Here is a 16,409-nt window from a genome sequence, read left to right as displayed (position 1 = left end):
TCGCGGAAGTATAAAACAGTAAGTAACGCTTCTTGTGTTGATTTAGTCCTGATTCTCAATGACATCAATTCACTCATGGGGAAAACCAAAATTGACAGCTCAGCCTGCCCCTTGTTCAAAGCTTAAGAGACACGTAAGACAGGTTGTCGCCACTCGAGAAGCTGATTTGGTCCTTCAAGGAGGACACCTCTCCGCATCCAAGGATATTCGGAACGAGAGGACCTACCCAGAGTTCCTGCAACCATCTGGTTCCTCCATCGTCCACCAAGATGGCCATCCTTCTTTCCCTGCTTGTTATCCTCGCCTGTCTGTCGGGATCCTTCGGCGAAGAAGGTGAGGCTTAAACCCATGTAGGAGCAGCTCCACCTGTCCATTGAAGCTCCTGTGGTCTCCAGAGGCTGGGTGAAATCTGTTGAGCTTTTAGTAGAGTAGAGTAGAGTAGAGTAGATAGAGTGGAGTGGAGTAGAGTAGATAGAGTAGAGTAGAGTAGAGTAGAGTAGAGTAGAGTAGAGTAGAGTAGAGTAGAGTAGATAGACTAGAGTAGAATAGAGTAGAGTAGAGTAGAGTAGATAGACTAGAGTAGAGTAGAGTAGAGTAGATAGAGTAGAGTAGAATAGAGTAGAGTAGAGTGGAGTAACAGAGTTGGAAGGGACCTTGGAGGTCTTCTAGTCCAACCCCCTGCTTAGGCAGGAAACCCTACACCACTTTTCATCGGTGTTATCCTCCATGGGGCAGTTAGATCTTCTTTTCAGGATACGGCTTGTCGGTCAAGTTGTTGTAAGGCCATGGGTTGATTCCCCCAGAAGATCCACCTGAGGTGGCTTCAGCCAAGTAGAGTCTCCATGAGTAAAAAAGGGACCTGAATTCCTGGTCTTGGTTGAGGAGGAGAAGCTGGCCATGTGTCCCCCCTTCCCCCCCAAAAATCCAGGGGTCAAGTGGGAACCTGCCCCGACCCTTGTCAAAACAGCCAACTCTTGTTGGACAGATTTTCCCACATGTTTTTTTTTTTTTTTGCTCAGGGCTCAAGGTCCTCTTATCTGCCCATCCTGTTTTTTATTTTTTTTTAATTTATTTATTTGTCAAACATGTATAAGATAACAGATATAAGTATAGACATGATTATGAATACAGGAAATGGATATGGAAAAATGGGGACAGTAGGACAGGGATGGTGGGCACGCTGGTGCGCTTATGCACACCCCCTTACAGACCTCTTAGGAATGGGGTGAGGTCAACAGTAGATAGTCCAAGGTTAAAGTTTTGGGGGTTTGGGGGAAGAGACCACAGAGACAGGTAGTGCATTCCAGGCATTGACCACTCTGTTGCTGAAGTCATATTTTCTGCAATCGAGTTTGGAGCTGTTTACCTTGAGTTTGTATCTCTTGTGTGCTCGTGTATTGTTGCGGTTGAAGCTGAAGTAGTCATTGACAGGTCTGTAGCAGATCATTTTGTGTACTACGCTTAGGTCAGACCGAAGGCGGCGTAGTTCTAAATTGTCTAATCCCAAAATTTCAAGCCTGGTGGCATAAGGGATTCTGTTGCGAGCGGAGGAGTGGAGGACTCTTCTCGTGAAATACCTCTGGACTCGCTGAATTGTATTAATGTCCGATAATACAATGCAGTGTGGGTTCCAGATAGATGAGCTGTATTCAAGAATTGGTCTAGCAAAGGCTTTGTATGCCCTAGTTTGCAGCACAATATTACCGGAGAAGAAGCTATGTAAGATTAGTGTCAGGTTTCGATGCTATCTCAAAATAAATGAATTTCCAAACTGCCGATCTTTGAGGAAATTTTCTCTTTATTGAGCATAGTGATCTGTCCCTGGCTCTTTCGTGGTCAGCACTGACCTTTGCCCCCCAAGCCCTCCCTTTCCGATCCCCAATTCTCTGCGTCTCATTGGCTATCTTCCAAGCCACTCTCCTCATCCCATCTCGGTCAGATCACAGGAATGTCCCCCCTCCTCCCATCTGAGGAAACAGAATCTTCAAAGGAATTAAGTAGGCAAAAGTTCAAGCTTCTTCTCTCCTTTCATATGTCAGCGCTGGAACGCTGACAATTAGGTTTACAACGCTTAATGCCAGCAACAGAATCACCTTCCTCCTTCGCTACCTGATCCAAAACAGGTCCCTTGCTAACAAGAGATCTCTTGGTCTCCTTCCAGATCTCCAGAAGAAAGTCTTCGTTTTCCCGGCAGCTTCTCGCAAGGCCTTCGTGCGTCTGAACGTCCATCTTCCGCAGCCCCTGACCAGCCTCTCCGTCTGCCTGAAACACCACTGCCCGCTTTTGCGCCCTTATTCCCTCTTCTCTTACGCCACCCGGTCCAGCGACAACGATTTCCTGATTTTTAAGGAAGAGCCCAATGTCTATTCGATTAGCGTCGGCGGCTCGGACGTACGTTTCATGATCCCTAGGCAAGATATTCCCCGTTGGGAGCACATCTGTGTCTCTTGGGACTCCAGAAATGGGTTGATTTATTTTTGGCTCAACGGAGTTCTCCTGCCCCGCTTGGGAACCAAAAGGGGTCACAAAATCAGCCACCAGGCATCCATCATTTTGGGGCAGGACCAGGATACCTTCGGAGGGGGCTTTGACACCTACCAATCCTTTATGGGGGACATGTCGGAGGTCAACATGTGGCCTCGAGTGCTGACCACCGATGACGTTCGGTTGCTTATGAAAGACGACACCGTACCAAATCCTCTGGCCAGCTGGAATGCTTTTAATTACACGATTCAAGATTATGTGGTCGTGACGGATGAAGTCCCTTAGCTGTCTCCAAAAGGAAGACCCGCGTTTGAAAGAAAGAAAAAAAGAAAGGAAAGGAAAGGGAAAAAAAAGAAATGCGTAGTTTTTAGTGTATTGCAAATTTGAAGTAGACAGCGATTGATCGGTAGATCCTCCGCGCGTGAAAAAAATCACGAGCGGGCATTCGAATCTCCTCGCAATAAAAATAAGCCGCTTGTTCACGATAATGCTGATTTTTTTCCCCTCTCTTCTGTTTATTTTAATTGCGTAATGCGGATCCAAAGTACAGGGTGGGAGGTGATTTCAACTTTTCTTCTTCGTTACATGGGGACGCATCATCATCTTGTAAACGACCCCATTATCCTTTGTAGGGCGAAGTCTGTGCAACTGAATGGAGCTAGCGAGTGTTTGAATGGCCGGATGCTCTTCCTGTCGTCAGGGCGGAGTTTTGTTCAGCAGATATATATTCTCATTGTGCACAAGAGAGAGAAATATCTGCCTCTACCTAGGATCGAACTCACAAGCCTCCCAATTGTGAGGCCAGAGCTCCACTTCTAGGCCACTTTTGTTACATGGGGACCGACCGCAACAAATACACACAGTGCAAATTCAGCCGATAGACTACTGCAAAAGGTGCTTCCTGGTGCTGCCCTTGAAGACGGTTCTGTGTTCAGCCGCAGTGCATGAGTTGCAGCCCCACAAAATCCTAATCTTTTAACATTTCGTATACATACTTCCTCATTCACTTTTCCATTCCATTTTAGAAATAGAAATAGAATCACAGAGTTGGAAGGGACCTTGGAGGTCTTCTAGTCCAACCCCCTGCTTAGGCAGGAAAACCCTACACCACTTCAGACAAATGGCTGTCCAATCTCTTCTTAAAAATCTCCAGTGATGGAGCATCCACAACTTCTGGAAGCAAGTTATTCATATATGCGTACATACATGAACTACAGGTAAGTCTTCGGCTTACAACCATCCATTTAGTGACCGTTCGGAGTTACAACATCACGGAAAAAAGGGGACATGACCGTTTTCTTACATATTTATGACCATTGTAGTTTTTACAAGCAAAATTCGGGCCCTTGGCAGGCAACTGGTTCACATTTATGACGGTTGAGACAGGTTCTGGCGAACCGGTAGCGGAAATTTTGAGCAGTTCGGAGAACCGGCAAACATCACCTCTGGCTGGCCCCTGAGTGAGATGGGAATGGGGATTTTGCAGTAACTTTATCCTGGAGTGTGGAGGGAATGGGGATTTTGCAGTATCCTTCCCCCAGGAGTGGGGTGGGAATGGGGAGGGAATGGGGATTTTGCAGTATCCTTCCCCTGCCACGCCCACAAAGCCACGCCCACAGAACCAGTAGTAAAAAAAAAATTGGATTTCACCACTGGTTGGAAGCTACGTTGCTTGGGGGTAAAAAAAACCCTGTCCTCTTACGACCATCATAGCAATGCCACGCAAATTGAGTGCTTGCCAACTGACATGTATTTATGATTCAATCACCAATTGGGACCTTCCCAGCCAGCTTCCAACAAACAAGGTTAGCGGAGGAAACCGGATTCACTTAGTAACTGTGATTAATGCGATTTAACAGATTTAACAGATGATCAGAGTTGGGAGGGACCTTGGAGGTCATCTAGTCCAACCCCCCACCCAAGCAGGAGACCCTACACCATTTCCGACAAATGGCCGTCCGGTCTCTTCTCGAAAGCTTCCAGGGATGAAGCTCCCAGAACTTCTGAAGGCAACTTCTCTTCCATCGATTGATGGTTCTCACTGTCAGAAAGTTCCTCCTTATTTCCAGGTTGAATCTCTCCTTGCTCACTTTCCATCCATTCTTCCTTGTCTGACTTTCAAAGATGCTTTGGAAAATAGCTGGACCCCCTTCCTCCTCTCTGGGGCAGCCCCTCAAATATTGGAAGATGCTTTCCTGTCTCCCCCGGTCCTTCTCTTCACTAGACCAGCCAGGCCCAGTTCCTGCAACCGTTCATCGTAGGTTTTAGCCTCCAGTCCCCTCATCATCCTCGTTGCTCTTCTCTGCACTCTTTCTAGAGTCTCAGCATCTTTTTTATAGTGTGGTGACCAAAACTGGATGCAGGACTCTAGGTGTGGCCTTACTAAGGCTTTATAGAGTGGTGTTAGTAACTCCCTTGATCTTGAGTGTATCCCTCTGTTAATGCAATTTAGGATTTGCATTGGCTGCCGCCCGGTACACTGCTGGCTCCTATTTAGCTGGTTGTCCCCTAAGACTCCAAAATCCCTTTCACAGTTCCTACTATTAAGCCTGGTTTCCGGAGCTGTTCCTACTGGGTATCCTACCAGAGAAAATTAGTAAAGAAAATGTATATTTTATTATTATTATTATTATTATTATTATTATTATTATTATTATTATTATTATTATTATTATTATTAAATTTGATTTATATGCCACCCTTCTCCGGAGACTCAGGGCGGCTTACAATGCGCTAAGCAATAGCCTTCATACTTTTGTATATTTTATACAAAGTCATCTTATTGCCCCCACAAACCGGGTCCTCATTTTACCCACCTTAGAAAGGATGGAAGGCTGAGTCGACCTTGAGCCTTGGAGAGATTCGAACCTGCAGCAATTGCAGGCAGCTGGTCTTAATAACCAGCTTAATAACAGGGTGCCTTAGACCACTGTACTACCAAGGCTCTTTATTATTCATATAATAACTGCAGCGAGGATAGTATTTGCACAAAGATGGAAAGCAGAGAAAATCCCGTTGGAAGGGGAAGTAATTAAAAAAAAATTTTTAGGCTGTGCAGAAATGAATAGATTAACCTTGAGGATTAAAGAGAGGGAAGATACGGAATATTTTAAGATATGGGGGAAATTTTATGATCGGGAAGAAAAAGAGAAATAGATAAAGATTTTGATAACGAAATAGGAGAATATTATATTCAATGTATTGTACTTGGGGGGGGAGATATTGTAATAGAGAAATGGAAATTATAAGGGAAGAAAGGAAGATAGGAGGAGTAATCAAAGAGAAGAAGTTACTGAAGAAACACCGAGATGAGACACGGAAGGATGGATGTATTATGTGTTTGTTTGTGTAAAAAAAATTATTAAAAAAAATTATTATTTTTTTACAACGAAGCTTGGTTTCACCCGGTTTATATGTGTACTTTGGATTTTTCTGGCCTAATTTGCTTAACAACGGCAGGAAAAAAAAAGATTTAAAAATTGGGTGTGCAAATCACCTTGCTTAGCCACGTAAATTCTGGAATAAACTGTGGTCCTAAGTCGCGGCTACCCCAGAGGAGAGACACGTGATCTCCCTCGAATTAAAATAAAAGCGATCGTAAAATACATTAAAATCAAAGCCAGCGTAAAAATTGGATCCGATCAAAAAGTTGACGTGACTTGAAGAGTTTGAATATTCCGGTCAAGGATCCAAAACTGGACAATAACTTTTCTTTGTTTGAGGTTTAAGAGGAATATCAGCGCAACGACAACAAGTTGACTTGAGATGTTCGTTTATTTATCTATGCATCCATCCATCCATCATCAGACTGACGGACGATTAGGATGGCTGATTAAGTCCTGATTAAATGAAGTCAATTCATTGGTGGGGGAAACTGGGAAAACAGGAGGGACAGCTCAATCTGCCCCTTGTTTTAAAGTTCAAGAGAAACATCAGACAGGTGTCATTCAAGGGAGAAGTTGACCTGATCCTGCAAAGAGGACACGGCTCCACACACCCAAGGACATCAGCCCAAGAGGGCTACTCAGAGGTCCTGCAACCGGCCGGTTCCTCCATTGTCCACCATGATGGTCCTCCTTCCTGCCCTCCTTCTTATCCTCGCCTGTCTGTCAGGATCCTTTGGCCAAGAAGGTGAGGATCTATTCTACATACTATTCCTATTCTATTATTCTATTATTCTATTATTCTATTATTCTATTATTCTATTATTCTATTATTCTATTATTCTATTATTCTATTATTCTCTTCTCTTCTCTTCTCTTCTCTTCTCTTCTCTTCTCTTCTCTTCTACTCTCCTCTCCTCTACTCTCCTCTACTCTCCTCTCCTCTCCTCTACTCCACTCCACTCCACTCCACTCCACTCCACTCTACTCTATTTTCTATTCTATTCTATTATTTTCTATTTTCTATTTTCAGTTTTCTATTTCTCTACTTTTCCATTTTTTCCTATCTTTCTATTATTCCACTCCATTCCACTGTTCTGTTCTATTCTATTCTATTCTATTCTATTCTATTCTATTCTATTCTATTCTATTCTATTCTATTCTATTCTATTCTATTCTATTCTATTCTACTTTACTCTACTCTACTCTACTCCACTGCACTCCACTCCACTCTATTTTCTATTCTATTTTATTCTTTTCTATTTTCTATTTTCAGTTTTCTATTTCTCTATTTTTCCATTTTTTCCTATTTTTCTATTATTCCACTCCATTCCACTGTTCTATTCTATTCTATTCTATTCTATTCTATTCTATTCTATTCTATTCTATTCTATTCTATTCTATTCTATCCCATCCCATCCCATCCCATCCTATCCTATCCTATCCTTATTCTATTCCTGGTTTGGATGTTTCTGGATCCAAAATAAATAGTGGCAAGGGCACCTAATCATCGCCCTGACATTTGTCAAAACAAGGGAGACTTGTCAGAAATCTTTTCCCACCTTACTTGCTCGAACACCTTTTATCCGTCCATTGTGTTGCTGCTAGCAGCTCTCCTTCGTCTCCCACTTCCCCGATCTTAGGCAGGGGCCCTGCTAACCAAGAGGTCTTTTGTCTCCATCCAGATCTCCAGAAGAAGGTCTTCGTTTTCCCAACGGCTACTAACAAGGCCTTCGTGAGTCTGAACGCCAGCCTCCAGCATCCCTTGACCGACCTCACCGTCTGCTTGAGATACAACTCTCCCCTTTTCGTTTCCTTTCCCCTCTTTTCTTATGCCACCCGGTCCAAGGACAACGATTTCCTGATTTTTAAGCCCAGCGAAAAGAAGTATTCCGTTTATCTAGGTGGAGACATGCGGGATTTCACGGTCCCCGCAAGGCTGATTCCAGCTTGGGAGCACATCTGCGTCTCGTGGAACACCTGGAATGGGCTGGTCCATTTCTGGCACAATGGAAATCTTCTCCCCCGGGTGGGAATGAAAAAGGGGTACCGGATCAGCCACGAGGCGTCCATCGTTCTGGGGCAGGAGCAGGATACCTTCGGAGGGGGTTTTGATGTCCGCCAATGCTTTATAGGTGAATTGACACAGGTTAACATGTGGCCCCAGGTGCTGACCACGGATGAGATCAGGTTGGTCATGAAAGAGGATACGGTTCCTAACCATCTGATCAACTGGAGATCGCTTCGTTATACCGTTCAGGATTACGTGGTGGTTACAGACAGGATGCCTTAGTTTTCTCCAAGATGTAAGACCTGCGTTTGGAAAAAAAAATAAAAGAAAGAAAGAAAAGGAAAGATCTTTGGGGGGGAAAAAAATCTGTAGTTCCGCAATGTATTGCAAATAATTGAAGTTGATTGTTGATTGATTGATAGGTAGATGATTCAACATTATTAGTGGGTGTTTTAATCTCCTGGCAATAAAATAAGTGGTTTATTCATGGTACTCACTCTGAATATGTCTTTTTTCTTTTTTAAATAGCTCAAGAGAATCTGCCTTCCTTCCTTCCTTCTTTCCTTCCTTCGTTTCTGTTTTCTTTCTTTTTTTCCACCTTTCTTCCTCTCACCCTCCCTCCCATCTTCCATACTCCCTCCTTCCCCCTCCTCCCTCCCATCCTTCCTTCCTTCCTTCCTCACTCACTCACTTATTTACTCACTCACTCACTCCTTCTCTCCTTCTCTCCCCTCTTCCTTCATCCCTCCCCTCTTCCTTCCTCCCTCCCCTCTTCCTCCCTTCCTCCCTCCCTCCCCTCTTCCTCCCTTCCTCCCTCCCTCCCCTCTTTCTTCCTCCCCTCTTCCTCCCTCCCTCCCTCCCCTCTTCCTCCCTCCCCTCTTCCTCCCTCCCTCCCTCCCCTCTTCCTTCCTTCCTTCCTTTCCTCTCTCCCTCCCTCTTCCTTTTCTCTCTCTTTCTCTCCTCTCACTCACACATAACATCTGCACTTCCAAAAACACAACCAAAGCATTCTCTAGACAAATTAAGGAAATTAAGGAAATCAGCAGCTTTTATAAATGGGGAGGGTCTTTTTGTGGGAGAAAACGGGTGTCTTTCATAACTGAAAGATGGACAATTGCTGTCCCCTTCTTGACTGATTCACTCAGGGGCAGAGGTGGGTTTCAGCAGGTTCTGACCAGTTCTGGAGAACCAGTAGCAGAAATTTTGAGTAGTTTGGAGAACCAGTAGTAAAAATTCTGACTGGTCCCGCCCCCATCTATTCTCTGCCTCCCAAGTCCCAGCTGATCGGGAGGAAATGGGGATTTTGCAGCATCCTTCCCCTGCCACGCCCACCGAGCCATGCCCACCAAGCCATGCCCACCAAGCCATGCCACATCCACAGAACCAGTAGTAAAATTTTTTGAAACCCACCACTAGTCAGGGGGGAACCAAACTTTCGGCCATTGGCTAATTTTTCACCCCCGTTTGGGAGTCCAGATGTTCGGCAGGCACAGATGTTGGAAGGGGCCACGATCACTTCTCCATGGGTTTCGTAATACAGCTCTCGCCAATCGATGAGCGGATGGGGCACCACCCAATTGTGCCAAACTCAGCAAATTTCACCTGGTCCCAGAAGTAGACATCTCCGATCCCTCCCACAAAGCCCTGATTGGCATCAAACTGGCCACCAAAGGAGTCTGACCTATAAACATTCTCCTTTATTAATTTATTTGATTGATTCTATGACTGGTGGCCATCAAAAGCTAAGTCATGGTGGAAGGAGCAAAACCAGAATTAGACTGCGGAGATGTTCGCCCTCTTTTTGGGATATGAATCAAACTGGGCCTGAAGATTTAGAGGTCACCTTTGTAGGGTTACAGCTTCTCTCTTTAGTTCGACCTTCACCAAAGTGGCTAATTCCACCTGGGTAGGAGTTCACTGCTGGGAGTTCGCAGGGGTTCGGTAGAACCTCTAGCTAAGATTCTGTGCAGTTCGGAGAACCGCCAAATCCCACTCTTGGCTGGGCCCCTCCCACCCTTCCCCTCCCCTTCCAGGAGTCCCCATGCGGCCCATTTTGGATGTAGGTAGGTGCAGGGTGCGCGTGGAGGCTCAGGGAGGGTGAAAAATGGGCCTACTGGAAGTTTGGGAAGGACAGAAATGGGCCCGTTTCCGACTTCCAAAGGGCCTCTGGAGCCTGAGGAGGCTGTTTTTGCCCTCCTGGAGGCTCGAGAAAAGCCTCCGGAGTCCGGGGAGGGCAAACATGCCCCCCCCATAGTGCAGGAGGCTGACTAGGCCATGCCCACCATGGCCACGCCCACCCAGCAACCGGGCAGAGAACCCCATACTAACATTTTTGAAGCCCACCCTTGCACCTGGGTAGACTCCAAAATTCTGAGTCAACGTGACCATCACTGAGAATCTTGGATCTTGAAGGCCATGTTCTGGACATCATTGCCCTGAATTCCCTAGCTCTGGGGAAGACGTCATCAAGGTATCAGAGTGGACACGTGAAACCCACATATCTGACACGGGCCAAGATAAGGGAGGGATGACATTTTGATGTGGACGAAAGATAAGAATATCCTGGGGAGGGGATCCAGAATGGCGACGATGAATAATAACTGCCTTTGTTTTAGATTTAAGAAAAATATCAGAGCGACGTGATTAAGTTGACGTGGCTTTGAGGTCTTTTATTTCTAATCTGTGGGTCGATCCATCAGATTTGTTCAAATGCTTGATTGAGTCCTGATTAAATGTTATCATTTCATTCATGAGGAAACTGGGTAAACAGAAGTGACAGCTCAGCCTTCCTCTTCTTCTAAGTTCAAGAGGAACATCAGACAGGTGCCGTCATTTGAGAAGCTGATTTGGTCCTAAGAGGAGAATCCATTTCTGTGCCCAAGGACATCGGAACAAGAGTTCCTGCGACCAACCGGTTCCTCCATTGTCCACCAAGATGACCCTCCTTCCTTCCCTCCTTCTTATCCTTGCCTGTCTGTCAGGATCCTTCGGTTATGAAGGTGAGGTTTAAACTCATGTAGGAGCAGCTCCATCTGTCCATTGAAGGTCCTCTGGTTTCCAGAAGCTGGGTGAAATCTGTTGAGCTTTTCATTGGCGTTGTTCTCAATAGGATTGTTGCACCTTCTGTTCATGATTTGTAGAGCTTGTTGGTCCTGCAGAATGTCAAATTGTAAGGCTGTGAGTCGATTTCCAAGAAGGTGGAGGCTTAAACCCACGTAGGAGCAGGAGTTCCACCTGTCCATTGAAGGTTTGGTGGTTTATTTTTATTGAACATATTTCATCATTTTGTATCACATTTACAACTTTTACAGCACTCCAGCATCAATAATACTCATACATACATAACAATTACATTCCTTATTCATCCTTTAACTATATACATTATCTTTGAATTTTAGTATACCTCTTCAGTTACCTTTACATTTAATCTTTACTTCTATTCTCTAACCATTTGTACCATGTGTCCCAGACCAAATAGTACTCCGTTTCCCCTCTCTCTTTTAATTCCAATGTTAGCCAGTCCATCTCTGCACAATCTAACACCTTTTTGATCATCATTCCATCGGAGGGCATGCTGTCCTGTTTCCAGTTTTGTGCATAAGCAATTCTGACCGCAGCTGTTATATGCAATATAGTATATTGAATTTTCTTACTGTGGTTTCCGCTTATTATCCCTAGTAGAAATAATTCAGGTTTTTAACTCAATTCGTCGACTCATAATTTCCTCTAACCATTTTCTTATTTTAGTCCAGTACTTCCTGGCTTCTGGACACCACCACCACATATGAAGAAATGTACCTCGGTTGTATTTACATTTCCAGCATTCTGCAGATACATTTGGAAACATTTTCACCAGTCTAGCTGGGGGTAAATGCCAACGATAAAACATTTTGTATAAACTTTCTTTATAGGCTGCCGACATTGTTAATTTATAATTTGAAATCTGCTGAACTTTTCATTGGCGTTGCCCTGTTGGACTTTCTGCTTGTGGGGAAGGGTTGTTGGTCATGTAGAATTATAAATTAAAAGACCATCGGTTGATTACACCAAAGATCCTTCTGAGGTGGCTTCAGCCAACACCAAGTAGAGTTTCCATGAGTAAGGATGGAGCTGAACTCCATCATCTTCTCTTCTGAACCAGTCTGGTCTTGGTTGAGAAGGAGAAGGTGGCCTTGTGTCAAGGAGTTCCAGAGGCACTTTGGGGATCTGAAGGTAGGTTCACACTGAGTTCAACACCTTTGACACTCTCACACCCTCTTCAGCACCCTAACATACAATGCTTTCTCCAATGGTGAATTCTAAAGTCAACAGCAATTTAGTAGTAAGTTAAAACAGGGTTACGTCTAGATAGTAGGAAGTGGCAGTCCTCAACTTACAACCAATTGTTTAGCAACGATTCAGTGCTACAACGGCACTGGAAAAGAAAAGCGGACTTACAACAGTCCTCGCACTTATGACAGAGCCAAGTCAAAAAAGGAAGCCGGATTTGCTTAATGTCCACGTGACTCGCTGAGCAACTGCAGCGATTTGCTTAAAAAACGGTGGTGAAAAGATTGTAAAATGGGGCACGCAACTTCCTTAACGCCCACCTTGCTTAGCAACGAAAATTCTAGGTAGTTTCTCATTTGTGGTCCTAAATCGAGGACTTCCTGTAATCAAAGATCTTTCCCGTTTTGAAAATCTCAGCTGCTTTTATCGTTCTATCGCTATTTTGTTAAACATCGTATGACAGCAATATTTCCAATGCGATTGCAAAAGATCAGGGTTTAAGCGGCTGACCTGGAGTAGCGATTAAGTAATTTTTCCTCCTCTGTTAAAAAGGAACCCCCAAATCTTGATATTTATCTTTAAAGTGGAAAAACTGCACTTTTCTCTTTTCCAAATTTCCATGTTGCCATTTGGGCCGGACATAAAGGGGCCATAAATTTATCATCTTAGGAGGAACTTATGACTCAGCCTTATAGTTTATAGTTGTTTATTTTATTGTCATTGCACATGGTACAACAAAATTAAATGCTGTCTTCGGCGTACGTTATAACTATAAAAATAAAAACACAAACATACGTCCTTTACATTCTATATAATTGAAATTGAAAATCCGATATTGCACTATACTGTAGAATTCAATATGGTTATTGCCCTGGGAGATAGAAGCTGTTTTTCAGCCTATTTGTCCTTGTTTTGATTGCCCTGTACCGTCTGCCTGATGGTAATAGTTAAAAAAAAAAAAAGGATACCCAGGACGAGATGGATGTTTAAGAATGTTTTGAACTTTCTTAAGGCAACGGGAGCTATGAAGCTCTTCCAAGGAGGGGAGAGGGCGTAAATTTACAGAGCGCGTAAATTTATAACTGGGCAGCAATCAGTTAAAAAGCATAAGAGAACTAGAAAGACAGAATCTTCAGAATAGCGCTGGAATTATCACCGAAATAAAAATTGAATTAGAAGTTTGAAGCGGCCCCTTCAATCCCAGTTAAATGAATACAAGAAAAAACAAATCAGCTGCGGATTTGCTTGACTATCAAAACAGATACAATAAGAGTGGCAAACACAAACTTTGTGAAATTAATAAAATGTAAACGTTGCCTGTAGTCAGATATGGTGCATTTTACTGACCTCGGAAGGACAGAAGGCTGAGTCAACCTTGAGCCGGTCAGGATCGAACTCCTGGAGTCAGCAGTGAGTTATCCTGCAGTACTGAATTCTGACCACTGGGAAGGAAGGAAGGAAGGAAGGAAGGAAGGAAGGAAGGAAGGAAGGAAGGAAGGAAGGAAGGAAGGAAGGACATAGAGGGAAGGACAGAAAGAAGGAAGGACATGGAGGGAAGGAAGGAAGGAGGAAGGGACAGGGAGGGAGGGAAGGTAGGAAGGACATGGAAGGAAGGAAGGACATGGAGGGAAGGAAGGAAAGAAGGAGGGAGGGAGGGAGGGAAGGAAGGAAGGAAGGACATGGAAGGAAGGAAGGAAGGAAGGAAGGAAGGACAGGGAGGGAGGGTTGGAAAGAAGGAAGGAAGGAAGGACATGGAGGGAAGGAAGGAAGGACAAGGACAGGAGGGAGGGAGGAAGGAAGGAAGGAAGGAAGGACAAGGACAGGAGGGAGGGATGAAAGAAGGACATGGAGGGAAGGAAGGAAGGAGGGACAGGGAGGGAGGGAGGGAGGGAGGAAGGAAAAGACAGAGGGAAAGGAAAGGAAAAATTATCTCTTCTCTTCTCTTCTCTTCTCTTCTCTTCTCTTCTCTTCTCTTCTCTTCTCTTCTCTTCTCTTCTCTTCTCTTCTCTTCTCTTCTCTTCTCTTCTCTTCTCTTCTCTTCTCTTCTCTATTTGAGGGGCTTCCACAGAGAGGAGGGGATCAAGCTATTTTCCAAAGCACCTTTGAAAGTCAGACAAGGAATAATGGATGAAAAGTGACCAAGGAGAGATTCAACCTGGAAATAAGGAGATATTTTTTGACAGTGAAAACTGTCAAACATGGAAGAGAAGTTGCCTTCGGAAGTTGTGGGAGCTTCATCCCTGGAGGCTTTCAAGAAGAGACCGGACTGCCATTGGTCAGAAATGATGTAGGGTCTCCTGCTTGGGCGGGGGGTTGGACTAGATGACCTCCAAGTTCCCTTCCAACTCTGTTCATCTGTTCTATTCCCTATCCTATTCTCTTCTCGTTCTCTTCTGTTCCATTCCATTCCATTATTCTATTTTGTTCTGTTCTGTTCCTGGTTTGGATGTTTCTGGATCCAAAACAAATAACGTCCGGAGGCACCTCATCATCGCCTTGACACTTGTCAAAACAGGAGGGGAATTGTCAGAAAGCTTTTCCCACCTGACTTCCTCAGGCCTTAAACGCCGCTTATCTGTCCATTGTGTTGCTGCTAGCAGCTCTCCTTCGTCTCCCACTTCCCCGATCTTAGGCAGGGGCCCTGCTAACCAAGAGGTCTTTTGTCTCCATCCAGATCTCCAGAAGAAGGTCTTCGTTTTCCCGTCGGCTACCAAGAAGGCCATCGTGCAGGTGAACGTCTCTCTTCAGGATCCCTTGACCAACTTCACCGTCTGCCTGAGGTTCAATCCCCTCCAGTTCCGTCCCTATACCCTTTTCTACTACTCCACCAAGCCCAACAGCAATGCCTTAAAGATCATCAAGCCCAACCCCGGCCAGTTCAACCTCCAAATAGGTGGGATGACACAAATTGTCGCGCTCGAGAAGCCGTCATATTCGGAGTGGCAGCACATCTGCGTGGCCTGGAACTCCACCACTGGATTGGTCCACTTTTGGCACAACGGCAAACTTCTCCCTCGCTTCGTGATGAGGAAGGGTTACGAGATCAGCCAAAATGGCACCATCTTTTTGGGGCACGACCGCGATTCGTGGGGGAAGAGAGAATGCTTCGTGGGGGAAATGGCGGATGTCAATCTGTGGGCGCGGATCTTGAAACCCGATGAAATTAATTTGGTTATGAAAAACGATGAAGTCCCTAATTCTCTTGTTAGCTGGAGAGCCCTGAATTATACCATTCGGGGTGACATCCGCGTCGAAGAGGCGTTGCACCAGTTTTCCTGAGTTTCTGGAAATGGAAGTCCTTTTGCGTTTGCAAAAAGAGAAAAAATAGGGGGAAAAAGGAAAGCAATTTTCTTTGGAGTGGGTGGGGGAAAGGGGAAACCCTGTAGTTTTGCAATGGGTTGCAAATAGCTGGAGTAGATCGTGATTGAGTTGTAGTAGACGGTCCATGCCCGTAAATCACAAGCGGGTGTGATTTAGAATCTCCTTGCAATAAAATTAGCCGCTGATTCACGCTACGTTGAATGGTTTCTCTTTATTTTGTTTTCCAACTGAAAAAAAGAATCCTGAGAATACAGGGTAGACCTCGACTTGCGACAATTCGCGGAGTGAGGGTTCAGAGTTACGACGGCGCCCCAAAAAAAGGGGACTTGCGACCATTTTTTTTTCATACCGACACCCTTTCCGGCATTCCCTGCGATTTTACATTCTTCATGCTTGACAATTTCATGTTTTATTTGTTTTATTTATATAACACGCAATTTTCATCTAACTGTGTATTCTGGGTACAATTATATTTTGATAGTCATATTTATACATCTTCATTATATTTAATCATCACCATCATATTGATAATATAATAACATTATGATATAATAATCTTAATACTTAACATTTAACATCGTCTTCTTTAACGATTCTCCACTTTACCATTTCCTCTTTTTATATTTCCAGCTTTCTAATTTCTGTTTCTATTATCTAGCCATTGATAAATATGTGTCCCATATCAAGAAATATTCAGTTTCTTCTTTATCCTTAATAGCAAGTATTAACCTATCCATTTCTGCACAATCTAATATTTTTAAAATTACATTCTCCTCAGACAGGGTCTCAATCACTTTTCCATCGTCGCACAAATGCAATCCTGGCTGCCATTAATATAGAAAATCAAATATTCAGTCTTTTAATCATATTTTTCTGGTAGAATGCCCTGCAAAAATATCCATCTATATGTAGTTTTAGTATTTTTTCCCAGCCATGTATGT

At 44.2% G+C, this 16,409-nt stretch overlaps 3 protein-coding genes and 1 long non-coding RNA gene across 4 annotated transcripts in view; all 4 read left to right on the top strand.

Moving 5' to 3' along the window:
- LOC148111529 (uncharacterized) overlaps positions 1-6,286 on the top strand; it is a 115,387-nt gene extending 109,101 nt beyond the window's left edge. The window contains exon 4 of the long non-coding RNA XR_015730402.1: positions 6,207-6,286. This is a non-coding gene — a long non-coding RNA (uncharacterized LOC148111529). The remainder of the gene's footprint in view (positions 1-6,206) is intronic.
- Positions 131-2,972, top strand: LOC117657792 (serum amyloid P-component-like). Its single transcript, XM_034405910.3, has 2 exons — positions 131-333; positions 2,162-2,972. Exons 1-2 carry the CDS (start codon positions 270-272, stop codon positions 2,767-2,769), a joined length of 672 nt encoding a protein of 223 aa, XP_034261801.3. The 5' UTR covers positions 131-269; the 3' UTR covers positions 2,770-2,972.
- A 114-nt stretch (positions 6,287-6,400) lies between the features above and the next one.
- LOC117657791 (serum amyloid P-component-like) lies at positions 6,401-8,370 on the top strand. Its single transcript, XM_034405909.3, has 2 exons — positions 6,401-6,615; positions 7,553-8,370. The coding sequence occupies exons 1-2, from the start codon at positions 6,549-6,551 to the stop codon at positions 8,158-8,160; spliced, it is 675 nt and encodes a 224-aa protein (XP_034261800.3). The 5' UTR covers positions 6,401-6,548; the 3' UTR covers positions 8,161-8,370.
- A 2,306-nt stretch (positions 8,371-10,676) lies between these two features.
- LOC117657790 (C-reactive protein-like) lies at positions 10,677-15,662 on the top strand. Its single transcript, XM_087881313.1, has 2 exons — positions 10,677-10,877; positions 14,822-15,662. Exons 1-2 carry the CDS (start codon positions 10,814-10,816, stop codon positions 15,424-15,426), a joined length of 669 nt encoding a protein of 222 aa, XP_087737439.1. The 5' UTR covers positions 10,677-10,813; the 3' UTR covers positions 15,427-15,662.
- Positions 15,663-16,409: the final 747 nt, after the last annotated feature.

This window comes from Pantherophis guttatus, chromosome 18 (genome assembly GCF_059756535.1).
Source record: "Pantherophis guttatus breed Tessera chromosome 18, ASM5975653v1, whole genome shotgun sequence".
In the NCBI taxonomy this organism is placed as follows: Eukaryota; Metazoa; Chordata; class Lepidosauria; order Squamata; family Colubridae; genus Pantherophis; species Pantherophis guttatus.
Note: the sequence above shows the minus strand (reverse complement) of the source record. Positions and strands in the feature narration are given on the sequence as shown.

Excerpts from the sequence above, each read along its gene's own strand:
- LOC117657792 (XM_034405910.3), top strand. The coding sequence starts at position 270 with ATGGCCATCCTTCTTTCCCTGCTTGTTATCCTCGCCTGTCTGTCGGGA. Across the intron at positions 334-2,161 it reads GGGATCCTTCGGCGAAGAAG|ATCTCCAGAAGAAAGTCTTC; the intron begins GTGAGGCTTAAA and ends GTCTCCTTCCAG.
- LOC117657791 (XM_034405909.3), top strand. The coding sequence starts at position 6,549 with ATGATGGTCCTCCTTCCTGCCCTCCTTCTTATCCTCGCCTGTCTGTCA. Across the intron at positions 6,616-7,552 it reads AGGATCCTTTGGCCAAGAAG|ATCTCCAGAAGAAGGTCTTC; the intron begins GTGAGGATCTAT and ends GTCTCCATCCAG.
- LOC117657790 (XM_087881313.1), top strand. The coding sequence starts at position 10,814 with ATGACCCTCCTTCCTTCCCTCCTTCTTATCCTTGCCTGTCTGTCAGGA. Across the intron at positions 10,878-14,821 it reads AGGATCCTTCGGTTATGAAG|ATCTCCAGAAGAAGGTCTTC; the intron begins GTGAGGTTTAAA and ends GTCTCCATCCAG.